The sequence below is a fragment of the Narcine bancroftii genome, chromosome 7 (assembly GCF_036971445.1).
Source record: "Narcine bancroftii isolate sNarBan1 chromosome 7, sNarBan1.hap1, whole genome shotgun sequence".
NCBI lineage: Eukaryota > Metazoa > Chordata > Chondrichthyes > Torpediniformes > Narcinidae > Narcine > Narcine bancroftii.
In genome coordinates, this window is record NC_091475.1 from 188,481,112 (window position 1) to 188,495,275 (window position 14,164).

At 40.8% G+C, this 14,164-nt stretch overlaps 1 protein-coding gene across 2 annotated transcripts in view; it reads left to right on the forward strand.

Moving 5' to 3' along the window:
• Nucleotides 1-14,164, forward strand: part of LOC138739518 (copper-transporting ATPase 2-like) — a 146,060-nt gene that overhangs the window by 55,233 nt on the left and 76,663 nt on the right. For both annotated transcript variants that reach the window (XM_069891756.1, XM_069891755.1), the window contains exons 10-12: nucleotides 243-370; nucleotides 6,938-7,092; nucleotides 12,565-12,699. In XM_069891756.1, the coding sequence (XP_069747857.1) occupies nucleotides 243-370; nucleotides 6,938-7,092; nucleotides 12,565-12,699 (418 nt within the window). The remainder of the gene's footprint in view (nucleotides 1-242; nucleotides 371-6,937; nucleotides 7,093-12,564; nucleotides 12,700-14,164) is intronic.

Here is a 14,164-nt window from a genome sequence, read left to right on the forward strand (position 1 = left end):
GGCAATTAATCTGTTTCTCAATGTAATCTCACACAATTCAATAAATTTACTTGCCCCAATTGAAAGACTCTAGAAAGTATGTCTGAAACCAGCAGAAGATCAAATTTGTACAATAGGTTATATCAGCCAGTTATTCTACTCCACAGAATCCTTGCATTTATTAACAGACATAGAGGATGACTATATCAGTAAAAGCATCTTTTTTTAACTACTGTATTGCACAAACATAAACTCTTTTTCAGCGAGGAGCAGGTAGCTGTGGATCTTGTCCAAAGGGGTGATGTTATCAAGGTTGTTCCCGGTGGCAAGTTTCCTGTAGATGGAAAAGTAGTGGAAGGATCTTCTATGGCAGATGAATCTCTCATTACGGGTATGTTTTGATTTTATTCATAATATACTGGACTTACCATGTTTCTTCTTGTATGTGGATTTCAAAGATGTCAACTTATTGTCTATCTAAAACAGAAAGGAAGGCATGTTAATAATACTTGTAAGAAGTCAAAAATCCGCAGAACCCAAGATGACAAGGAATAAATATGCTTTATGTTTACAAATTAACCATTTTTCCAAATGGGAACCTGTCTTTTTTTTTGATCCCTCAGACTGTGGTACTTGCAGAATTGTTGCCATTTCATTGCTGTGTTTTGCCTTTGGGGGTTTAATTGTAGTTATGAAACATTACCAATCATTCAGATTTTTCAAAATAATATGCCCACTGTTCGCAGTATTTGGTTTCAGATCAATTTTAGTTCTTCACCTCTGCAATAATGAAGAGAAAAACATATCGTTCATCTTCATTACACCACCTTAATTCTTCCTCCTCACTCGCCCTGCTAGTATTCCAGGACTACAGCAACCCAAGGCTGATAAACATACTCCCACATTTCCTTAGGACATAGAAGGAGGGCATTTCAGCAGGCTCACAGATCGAAAGCATTCCTCACGAATATTCCTTGCAACCTATTTTCTCCCAATTTCAAACAACTTCCAGATTCTAAACTTAACCACACAATTTGTAGTGTATGTTCAGATAGTAGGTGTGGGAAGAAAGAGCGGCACATAGAGGAAGCCCACATGATCACAGGGAGTACATACAAAATCCACACTGATAGCACCAGTCGTCAGGATTGAATCCAGGTTGCTGGAGCTTTAAGGCAGCAGCTCCGCTAACAGTGTCTCTGTGAACATAAGAACGTAACGAAGTAGGAGTGGGGGTAGGCGGCTCATCAAGTCTGCCTCTTCATTCAATATGATTTACATATTTAAAAAACATTTAGTCGTACAACATGGTAACAGGCCCTTTCAGCCCACAAGTTCATGCCGCCCAATTTACACCAAATTAACCTACACCCCCGGTACGTTTTGAACGGTGGGTGGAAACTGGGAAATCCCACGCAGACTGGGAGAATGTACAAACTCCTTACAGACAGTGCAGGATTAGAACCCCAATCCCGATCGCTGGCGGTGTAAAGGCATTGTACTAACAACTATGCCAACCATCCCATCTCTAAATGATCATGGCTGATTTGTGCTGACTTCAACTCTTCTGTGCCAACACCTTCAATTCCTCCACCATCTTTCTAACATTTATCTATCTCATTCTTAAATACATCTAACGATCTGCCATTACAGATGAACAAAATGAGTTCTGAAAGTAATATATTGTTTTCAAAATGTTACACTATCAAAGAAAATTAAACTAGAGAAAAATGATTAAATGTAGATTGCTGGGCAACTTAGAGATTTCAAACTTGAGAGATTAGAATCTTTTTGTCATGAACAAGTCATGAAATTCGCCAGGCATCATAGAGCAAACATTCATATTATAGCCATTTACAACATTACTATTAAAAAAAATGCATGAAAAGTAAGCCAGTGTCTTTGGTTCATTGATTATTGAGGAATCTGATGACAGCGGGGAAGAACCTGTCCTTGTGCCATTGAGTACTCATCTTTAGGCTCCTGTACCTTTTTCCTGATGGTAACAGACTGAAGAGGGTATGGCCTGGGTGGTGGGAGTCTTTGAGGATAGAAGCTGCTTTTTTAAGACACCACCTCTTGTCAATGTCCTCAGTGGAGTGAAGGCTGGTGCCTGTGATGTCGCAGGCCAAGTTAACAACCCTCTGGAGTTTATACCACCAGCCAGAATGCTCTCCGTGGTTTACCTGTAAAAATTTACAAGTCTTCGGTGACATGCCGGCCCACCTCAGACACTTCACTGGCAAGCCTTCTTTGTGATTGCATCAACAGGGAGGCTCCAAGACAGATTGTTGGAGATGTTGGCACCAGGGAATTTGAAGTTCTTGACCCTCTCCACTACTGAGCCCTCAATGAGGACTGGGTCATGTTCCCCTGACTTCCTCCTGAAATCCACAATCATCTCCTTGGTTTTTCTGACATTGAGAGCAAGGTTGTTGTCATTACACCATTCAACGAGTTGATCTATCTCCCTCCTGGACGCTTCTTCATTGCTGTTGGTAATTCTGCCGACAACTGTGATGTCATCATCAAACTTGTAGATAGTATTGGAATTATACCTGGCCACACAGTCATGGGTGTATAACGAGTAGAGCAGTGGGTTAAGCCCGCATCCTAGGGGTGCACCTGTGTGGATGATCATGATGAGAAGATGTTGTTTCCAATTCGTACTGACTGTGGTCTTCCAATGAGAAAGTCAAGGATCCAGTTGTAGAGGGGGGTACAGAGGCCTCGAGCTTGTAACTTTTTGACCAGCACTGAGGGAATAATGGTATTGAAGGCCAAGCTGTAGTCGATGAAGAGCAGCCGTTTGTATGAATTGCTTTTTTCGAGGTGATCCAGAGTTGAGTGGAGAACCTGCGATATTGCATCTGCTGTGGGGCGATTGTGATGATAGGCGAATTGCAGTAGGTATCTGTTAATACTGGCCATGACCAGCCTCTCTAAGCATTTCATCACAGTAGAAGTTAGTGCTACTGGGAGATAGACATTGAGGCAGCTCACATTGCTTTTCTTGGGTACATGATTGATGCCTTTTTGAAGCAGCTGGGAACCTCTGGCTGCAGCAAGGAGAGGTTAAAAATGTCTGTGAACACTAGTTGGTTAGCATAGATTTTCAATACCCTGCCAGGTATGCTGTCAGGGCCTGACACCATGTTAAGGTTCATCCTCTTGAATGACGACCTTGTAGCGGCCTGCAATTGCGGAGATCAGGCTGGCACATCACGTGGCAGCATACACGGACAGAGATCACTAAAGCGACCCCTACGACAACGAACCAGTGGGGTTAGAAGCTGGAGCAGCATCAGACCAACAGTCCTAAAATGGTGTTGGTCAAGCTGCCCAGCTAACTCAGCAGAAACAGGCTGGGGAAGAAGAGCATTCATATGCATGGATGTTCCCGCCCCCTATTGTTATTCATACGGCTGACTGTCAATCAGCAAAAACGGCGGGAACTTGAACAATATAAAAGCAGCCTTTCCAGTCCTAATAAAGGAGTGAGCTTAACCTGCCACACTGTGTGTGTGTGTGTGTGTGTGTGTGTTTCTTTGTAGCAGTTTGCTACAACCTGATGTCAGCCTCAGAGACAGATATCACAGGGATTCTCGTAGGTACTGTTGAGTTCTTCTCAAAGTGAAAATTCACCTGGTAGTGAAGCATCACAGCCATTTATGGTGTTTGACCTTGTTTGTAGGATGTAATGGCCTGCAAACCCTGCCATAGTGGGCGAGTATCTCTTTCTGTCTCTAGCTTCCTCCAGAATTGCTTCTTTGTTGCAGAGATAGCCTTCTCCAGGTCATACCTGGACTTCTTATAGAGATCTGGATTGTTGATCTTAAACGCCCTTGATCTTGCCCTTAGCAGGTTGTGAATCTGATTCATCCAAGGTTTCTGGTTGGGAAACTCCCGATATCTGCACATGGGCACAAACTCATCCATAGGATAAGGAATAAGCTCGTAAATGAGCTCAAGTTCAAGTATGCTTATTGTCACTTGTACCGAGGTATGGTGAGAAAGTTCATTTTGTGAGCATCCAGATAGTCACCCCACAAAAATAAAAATGCTATACTATAAACACAATAAAATGCTATTGCTGTACAACACAATCAATAAAATACAGGGTGCAGATTTATACAGAGAAAAGGCTTGAGGTAGGAATCAGCCACAATCGAATTGGATGGTGGATAGAACCAGTGCCGAGTGCTGAATGAGTGACTGCTGTTCTACCACAGAGGGAAATATTGGAATGAAAAGTCAACCGTCCAATCTGTTGGTGTTTCATCTTAATGGTAATGTGTTATTTTTAATGTTATGAATTGGACTTCTGGATCATAATAGAAGTGATACTTAAATACTGTATATACCATTTTATGCAAAAGCTTATCACATTTTTAACAATTTACTTTTGGCTTATAAAAATCACTGGGGAGATAATGGGATATTGTTTATTGTACTTTTCATTATTAAATCACCGATAATTATGGAGCTGTACCAAATATTTTAGCATGAAAAGCACTGTAGCATCTCCAATTCCTGTACCAATGAGGCTCACTACCTGTAGCAAAAGGTATTATGCAACCTCCTCAAATTTGGAACTGGTTTTTGAATAATTGAAAATGATGGTTACTTAGGTCCATAGCAATCTGCTGATTTATTCAGGAAATGTCACCTCCAGATCCAACTTAGTATTTCAGGAGGCCTGAGAGTAGTAGCTTCAAAGTACCGTGAAGCTTTCAGTAATCAGGGGAAGAATTGATAGATAGTAGTGAGCTGACCATATCTGGCATTGTACCATTCCCTCTCTGTTCTCAAACATAACTAACTGGACAAATTTTGGCTACATTCTCAGTGCTGAGGAGAGGGAAATCCTGTTTGGCAATAAACCATCCTCTCTTGCTTTGCTGGCTGTATTTTTCTGACATTGAGAAACTTTCAGAACACTCAGCTAATATAAAGAAGACTTGAATTATCCAATTTTCTTTACAGATTGTTACCTTTGAAATGCAGTTAAATATAGAACAAGACCAGCAGGGCGTCTTGAGACCATCATCAACATGACTTGTTAAGATGAACTTCGACACTGGGATGATTTTAGTTCATCCATCCAAAAAGATTGTAATGTCCCCCTTCTCTCCAGCATCACCAACTTCACTGAGCTGGGGAGTTGGTTTTTATTTTTCTGCGTAAAAGATTGTTCCAATTGCTGATTTGTATGAAGTAGAAATTATTGATTGCTTACATGTATTTTTGAACCTGTGCTATTTTTTTTCCATTCTAACTTGCATAGTGTTTCAACTAAATATTTTCAATCAAGAATTTCACTTGATTCTGTAAGATTATATTGAAGGTCATCATCACAGAGTTATACAGCATGGAAACAGACCCAACAGTTCATGAGGAACAAGTTGTCATTCTGTAACCCGTCCCATTTCCCTGCATTTGGCCAATATTCCTTGGGTTGTACTTGTACAATCAAATGACAATTAAACCTTACTTGATCTTTCCCATCCATGTACTAGTCTGAATGCCTTTTAAATATTGCAATTACACCCACCTCTACCATTTCCTCCGACAACCTGTTCCCTATACCCTCCATTCTGTGTCAAAAATTTGCCTCTCGTGTCGTCTATACATGTTTCCTTTCTCACCTTAAACCAATGCCCTATAGTCTTAGACCCCCCTACTCTGGAAATAAAGATGGAAACATCCACTTCATCTATGCCTCTCATGACTTTATAAACCTCCAGCAGATTGTTTTTTTTTTGCTCTTGAATGTTCTTGTTGTTTCTTGACAACGCAGACTGATGAGAAGCAAATACTCAGCATGTTTCACTCCAAAGGAAACAGTCCCAGTCTGTCCAAAGAAAAACATAACCAATGTTGCTGAAATTCCCCTTCATTCTCTGCTCTAAAGAGATGTCCTGTTATTCTGAGGTTGTACCCTCTCCCTAGACTCTCCCACTGCTCTCCATGCTCTCCACATCCTCTCCACAGCCACTCTATCCAGACCTTTGAACATTCAGTAATCCCTCCTCATCCTTCTAAACACCAGCGATTATAGGCCCAGGGCTTTCAAATGCCCTTCATGTGTTAACTCTCTAATATCCGGGATCATCCTTCTAAACATTCTTTTAACCCTCTCTAATGCCAGCACGTCCTTCCTTCACTATGGGGCTCAAAACTGCTCACAATACTCCATATGTGGTCTGACTAAAACCTCAGCATTACACCTTTCCCTTTATATTCTAGTCCTCTCAGAATGAATGCAGGACACAAGAGGCTCCAGATGCTGGAAACTAGAGCAAGAAACAATCTGCTGGAAGAACTCAGTCAGATTCACAATTTATGGTCACGAACATGTCACAAAATTCGTTGCTTTGCAGCAGCATTATTGGGGAAAAATTGCTATAAATTATTTTAAAAACAATAAATAAATTAGTGCAAAAGAGAAAAAAGGTGAAGTACCTGGTTAATTGTCTTTTCAGAAATCTAATGGCAGAAGGGAATAAACTGTTTTTGTACAGTGGGTGTTCATCTTCAAGCTCCTGTTCCTCCTTCCTGATGGTGGTGGTGAGGGTCCTTGATGATGCTTTCTTAAGACACCACCTCTTGTAGATGTCCTAAATGGAGTGAAGACTGATGCCCATGATAGCGCTGGCTGAGTTCACAACTCTCAGCATCAGTGGGGGGGGGGGGGGGGGGGAAACGAATAATTGTTGACGATTCAGTTTCAGTCTTCATAAAAGGTTCCAGCCCGAAACATTGACAATTCTTTCTCTCCCTGTTGAATTGCTCCAGCATATTGTTTTTTGCTCTTGCTGTTTCTTGATAAGCAGACTGATGAAAAACTAACCTCTATCCTGCTTAGTTTATGCTTGGTGCTTTGGTTCTATATCTAAAATGTAGAATTAACACCGTAGGTTCATACTGTACATAATATATTTTTTTTCCCCCTCAGGAGAACCCATGCCAGTTGTAAAAAGAGCAGGAAGTGTAGTGATTGCTGGTTCCATCAATGTACACGGATCTCTGTTGATTCAGGCATCTCATGTTGGTTCAGACACAACATTGGCACAGATTGTTAAACTAGTTGAAGAAGCACAGACATCAAAGGTAAATCTGCCAACTCTGTGCGAGTCAGTTATTGTCGAGCTGTATCTCTACATTCATCAACAATAGGCATTGGAAAGCTATATACTTAATGATAATTAGTCTTAAGTCATACACATTGTACATGGGCACCAAAATTCTGACTTGCTGCAAGATGAACAGGTATTGGTAAACCAAAAACTATAATAGTAAACTGAATGAGTTAAATTGAAAGAGACAATAAATACATAAGATAGGAAAAAAGGGATTTACAGTCCATGATTAGTGCACCAAGGGGTGATTCTATTAATGGCTCAGCATGCTTTAGATTCACCTTTCTGTTGTAATAACTGTCCAAGTTAACCAGGTAAATTTAAAGGAAAAAAAAACAAAAATTTGCAGACATTGTGATTGAAGTAAAAACACAATTCAGGAAAAACTTAGCAAGTCAAACAGTGCACTTTATATAGCAAAGATAAAGATACATAACCTATGTTTCAGGGTTGAGCCCTTCATCAAGCTATGAACAAAATGTAGGCAAGCATCCTTGCTCTTTAAAGTATACCGTTTGACCTGCTGAGTTTCTCCAGCATTGTATTTTTACTATGCTTAAAGGAAACACAGGAACCAAGGACCCAGTGACTGGAAAGGGAGCATTGGGACCGGGGACTCATTGAGTGAAAAGGGAACATGGGAAATAGGGTCCAATAGGTGGAAAGGGAGCTTGGGAATGAGGAAACCGTTGAATGGAAAAGAAACATGGAATCCTCAGCTCGGATAAGTGTAAAGGAAACATGGGAACCAGAGATCCTCTGAGTGGAAAGGAACCAAGTGAGTGAAAGGGGAATGCGGAAAGTGAGGACCAGATATATGTGCAGAGGATTGCACAGGAACTCATGACCCAGTGAGTAGAACGAGAACAGAGGAATCAGAGACTCACTTGGCTACAGACTGTGCAGAAAAGATTCACAAGGGACTGGCAGGCTTAAGATATGAGTAAAAACTGGATGGGCTTGGGCTTTTTTTCCCCTGGAGTGAAGGAGGCAGAACATAGAACACTATAGCACAGAAATAGGCCCTTGCTGCCCTTCTAGTCTGTGCCAAGTAATTTTTTTTGCCTAGTCTCGTTGATCTCCACCCAGTCCATAGCCCTTCATACCTCTCCCATCCATGTACCTGTCCAAATTCTTCTTACATGTTAAAATTGAGTCTGCATTCACCACCTCAGCAGGCAGCTTCTTCCATACTCCCACCATTCTTTGTGTGAAGTAGTTCCCTCATAAACAGTTCCCCTTTCACTCTTAACCCATGTCTCACCTACCCTCATGGAAAAAAGCCTATCTACATTTACTCTGTCTATCCCCCCATAATTTTAAATACTTCTATTAAATCTCCCCTCATTCTGGGAATAAAGTCCTAACCTGTTTAACCTTTCCCTGTAACTCGGTTCCTGAAGTCCAGGCAACATTTTAGTAAATCTTCTCTGCACTCTTTCTATCTTATTGATATCTTTCCTGTAGTTAGGTGACCAAAACTTCACACAATACTCAAAATTTGGCCTCACTGATATCTTACACAGCTTTACTATAACATCTCAGCTCTTGTACTCAATACTTTGATATATGAAGGCCAATATGTCAAAAGCTTTCTTTACAAAACTGTTCACCTGTGACGCCACTTTCAGTGAATTGTGTATCTGTATTCCCAGGTCCCTCTGTTATTCCACATTTCTCAGTGCTCTACCACTCACCATATACATGGTTTGTCCATCCAAAATGCAACACCTCACACTTGTCTGCATTAAATTCTATCTGTTATTTTTCACCCCATTTTTCCCACTAGTCCAGATCCCTCTGCAAGCTTTGAAAACCTTCTTCGCTGTCCACAACACGTCCAATCTTAGTGTCATCTGCTGAAGGGTGACCTGACAGCAGAGTATGAAACCATAATGACATAGATAAGTAAAGTTCAGATTTATTGTCAACGTACATACATAACATCACATACAACCCTGAGATTCCTTTTTCTGTGGGAAAGACAGAATTACTACTTAGTGGTAGTGCAAAAAAAAACTGTACTCAAGAAGGTACATATGAATGTAAGCAAATAAAGAAATGTAAAGAAACTAACTGCAATACAGAGAGAAATAAAAAAATAATGCACAAAATTAAGAGTCCTTAAATAAGTCTCTGATTGAGTTTTGTTGAAGAGTTTGATAGCTTTCCCTGAACCTGCTGGTACAAGCCTTGTGGTGCCTACACCTCTATCCTGATGGTAGCAGTGAGAACAGAGCATGTGCTTGCTGGGTAGTGTGGATCCTTGATGATTGCTGCTACTCTCTGAAGGCAGCATTCTCTACAGATGTTCTTGATAGAAGGAAAGTTTTGCCTATGTTGTCCTGGGCTGTGTCCACTACCTTTTGCAAGGCTTTCTACTCAGGGTGATGGTTACAGATTTTCTTCTAAGTGTAGGAGTCTAAATCTAGATTTAAAGTGAGAGGGGAAACATTTAATTGTACTGTAGTTACAATTACATTTAAAAGACTTGTCATGATGGATGTCCAAACCACCTATACCTCCATTCCCCTACAAAAGATCTTAAAGGACTTCACTTCTTTCTGGACCAGAGACCTGACCAGTTACCCTCTACCACCACCCTCCTCCACCTGGCAGAACTTGTCCTCTCTCTAAACAACTTCTCCTTTGACTCATTTCACTTCCTCCAAATCAAAGGAGTCCCAGTTAAGCATGCCTGTTTGTGGATTTTGTGGAGCAATCCATGCTGCAAGCCTACACAGGCAAGGCCCTTCAATTCTTCCTCCATTATATTGATGACTACATCAGGGCTGCCTTATGCACCCACAATAAGCTCGTCAACTTCATTCACTTTGCTGCTAACTTCCATCCCAATCTCAAACTCATCTGGTTCACCTCCAACAACACTCTCCCATTTCTGGATTTCTCTGCCTGCATCTCAGGAGACAAGCTTTCCACCAACATATATTACAAGCCCACTAACTCCCACAACTATCTTGACTACACTTCCTCATACCCTGTGTAGATGACACTTTCCATATCTTTCCTATTTCCCAGTTTCAAAACTACGTCATCTTCTAAGAAACGTAAGCTTCGATATTCCGAATTACAATCTTATCACTCCAATAACCCAAACTTCATAATTGCAGCTTTATGTAGCCTTAAATTCATTAATGTAGCCATTTTGCATAACTTCGCATCAAGATTTTCATAATGATGAATTCGATTATATTTAAAGACATAATGATATAAGAGATGATTAAAACTAATTAGATGATAAGACGATGAATTTAAAGAAAAGTATTTCAATGCTTATGCTTCCTCCATGGTTCTTCGGAGACTGAACACAAGCTCCCTGTTCGCCCAGATATTACAATGTATGACATCATAGTAACTATGGTAACTCAACATGCAACAATCTTTCTTAAAGGAATGGTCACAAAATTAACAAAAATAAAAAACATAAAGTTTTAACCTTTACACTCTGTCCCCTACAAGCATTCTATTCCTTTATCGCAAATTCTCTGTCTCCGCCTCACCTGTTCCCAAGATGAGGTCTTCCAGACCAGATCTTCTGAAATATCTTCCTCCTTCCACAAATGTGGCTTCCCTTTCACCACCATTAACTCATCCCTCACCTGCATCTCCTCCATTTCCCACTCATCTGGCCTGGCCCCCTCTCCCCCAGATGCAACAAACACAGAATCCCCCTTGTCCACACCTACCACAGCCTCCGCACCCAACACATTATCCTCTGGAATTTCCGGCACTTACAACGGGATCCCAGTACCAGACAAATCTTCTCCTTTCCTCCCCTCTCTGCCTTCTGTAGGGACCACTCCCTCTGTGACTCCATCATGCACTCATCCCTCCCTACCAATCACTCCCACCTCAGCACCTTTGCCTGTGGCCACAGGAGGTGCCACACTTGTGCTCACACCTCCTCCCTCACCACAGTCTGGGATCCCAAACAGGCTGTTGTAAGTGAAGCATCACATCATTTGTGTATCCGCAGGATTGATTTACTGCATCTGGTGCTCCACTTGTGGTTTTCTCTACATCAGAGAGACTGGGCGCAGACTGGGAGATCGCTTTACTGAGAACTTTCGCTCTGTCCGCCCCAGCGACAGGGACTGCCCAATGGCCAACATTTCAGTTCTGTGCCCCACTCCCATACTCACATGTCTGTCCATGGCCTCATTTACTATCCCACCAAGACCACCCGTAAATAAAAGGAACAACATCTGATTTTCCCTTCTGGGCACTCTCCAGCCGGATGGCATTAACCGTCTATAGCACAGAAATAGGCCCTTACGGCTCTTCTAGTCTGTGCCAAGCTAATTTCAGTTAACCTGCTCTCCCTTCCCTTCCCCTGCCTTCTTTCCTTCAGCTCTCTTCCCCTTCCCTCTCTATTCACCTAGCCATCCCTCCTCCCCTTGCTAGCTGCTGTGCCTTCCCTCCCTCCTTCACCTATTACCTCCTGCCTTTGCTACCATGCTCCTCCCCCACACCTCCCCCTTAACTTTTTATTTGGACACCTGCCGATTTTTTTTCCATACCTTGATGAAGGGCTCAAGCCCGAAACGTAGGTTATGTATTTTTTATCTTTGCTAATATAATGGGCACTGTTTGATCTACCGAGTTTCCACAGCATTGTGTTTTTACAACATTTGGCAGGCTCATGGATAGGCAAAGTTTTGAGGGATATAGGTCAAATGCAGGCAAATGGACCAGCTTAGGAAGGTACCTGGGCTGGCATGGAGTTGTGCCAAAGGGCCAGTTTTTGTGCTGTATAACTATGAAAGGAAAGGGAGCACAGTTCAAACAAAAGCCAAATTCTAGATCTAAGTAATGCATCTTAGTTTATAAAATAGTCTTTGTTATTATTAATTACAATATTCTCGATGAGGCTAAAATAGTACTTTAGCTTGAAATAGCATTGACAGAGTTGACTTTTCTGATAAAATGAAAAACCCTGCAGCTGCAATGTTGTTCAAATTATTTTAATTCAAAATCATTTTCATGAAGTCACAATTATGTGAATATACTGAAATAAAAATGTTTCTTCAATGGATTCACCTCTATTTAGTTTGGAGAATCATAAGGACATTGCAAATCGGAAATGACGTTTCTTCCTTGTGAGTCATGAAAAACAAAATATTGTTTTAAACTGGGTACAAAGTAGTATTTTTTGTTGATAAGGATTTTGTTTGAAATTATTCGAGGAGATCTGAGCATTATGAACACAGGCACCAAAATTCTTTTGATTTTACAGTACTCCATTAACTATTAAAACCCTTGTTCCCATCTGGTATAAATTACACATTTGAGGAGAGGGAGAGAGAGAAGACAAATATCAAACCATTAAGGAGAGAGCAACGGTTAGCGTGGAAATCTGCAGGAATATATTTTGGCCATGAAATATTATCTTTAATTTGTATTTCATTTTATGATTTTGCAGGCTCCTATTCAACAACTTGCAGATAAATTGAGTGGATATTTTGTTCCTTTTATTGTTCTCATTTCTGTGGTTACACTGATTACCTGGATTATCATCGGTTTTGTTAACTTCGACATCATGAAAACATACTTGTCAGTAAGTAGCATCTAATACCTGTCACTAAGGAGCGTCAGGCTCTAAAGTGTTGTGCTATTTTTTTTAATGTAAGGATAAGCAATTGCTAATATCTTTCTGATGATGTCTTATTTAATGATATTCCTTCTACATCCAAGATGACAGCTGAAACCAGTAAAGAAGTAATCTTCAAGTAAATTTGGGGGAATGAAATAATTTCTTTTTAACTTTCCTATTTAGTAATATTTGTCCTTAATTTCTTTCAATACGGTAACATTTTATAATCCATTGAGGCCAGTGACTAATGGAGTGCCTCAGGGATCGGTACTGTGTCCATTGTTGTTTGTCATATATATTAATGATATGGATGATGCTGAGGTAAATTGTGTTAGTAAGTATGCAGATGATATTAAGATTGGTTGTGTTGTGGACAGTGAGGAAGATTTTCAAAGCTTGCAGAGGGATATAGGCCAGTTAGTGGGCTGAAAGATGGCAGATGGAGTTTAATACTGATTAAGTGTAAGGTGCTACATTTTGGTTGGAATAATTAACAAAGGACAGACTCATTAAATGGTAGACAATTAAGGATTGTTGTAGAACAAAGGGATTTAGGAATTCTGGTACATAATTCCTTGAATGTGGAGTCATAGGTAGATAGGATGGTGAAGAAAGCTTTTGATATGTTGGCCTTCATAAATTAGAGTATTGAGTACAGGAATTGGGATGTCAAGTTGAATTTGTATAGGATATTGGTAGGGCCAAATTTGGAACATTTGTGTACAGTGTAGTGCGCGTCGAAAGAACCAAAGACTTGTTGATCCACACCAGGGCTTTTATTAACTAAAAGACTGGAGCATATCACAAGTAGGTCGACCAGTCCAGAATGACCTGGTCTGGCTAGGAGCAATCCTTTAAGACCTGCCAGTAGGTGTGGCTACACTCTCAGCCAATCAAGTCATCCTACACGACCATCTGTACATATACACATTGGTGATAGAATCTGTACTATCACATACAGTTTTGGTCACTGAATTATAGGAAGGATATCAACAAAATAGAGAGAGTGCAGAGAAGATATACAAAAATGTTATCTGGGTTTCAGGGTTTGAATTACAGGGAAAGGTTAAACAGGCTGGGACTTTATTCCCTGGAGGATAGAAGATTGAGGGGTGATTTGATAGAGGTTTTAAAAATTTTGTGAAAGACAGTTAGAGTAAATGTGGATAGGCTTTTTCCATTGAGAGTGAGGGAGACTCAAACAAGAGGACTTGGGATTGAGAATGAAGGGGGAAAAGTATGGGGGAAACATAAAGGGGAGTATGGAATGAGCTTCTGGCCGAAGTGGTAGATGCGGGCTCAATGCAGGAGCAAAGAGTAGGTATAAATGGGTTCTTTTCAGACTGGCAGCCAATGACTAGTGGGGAACCGCAGGGCTCAGTGCTGGGGCCGCAGTTGTTTACAATATATATCAATGACTTAGATGTGG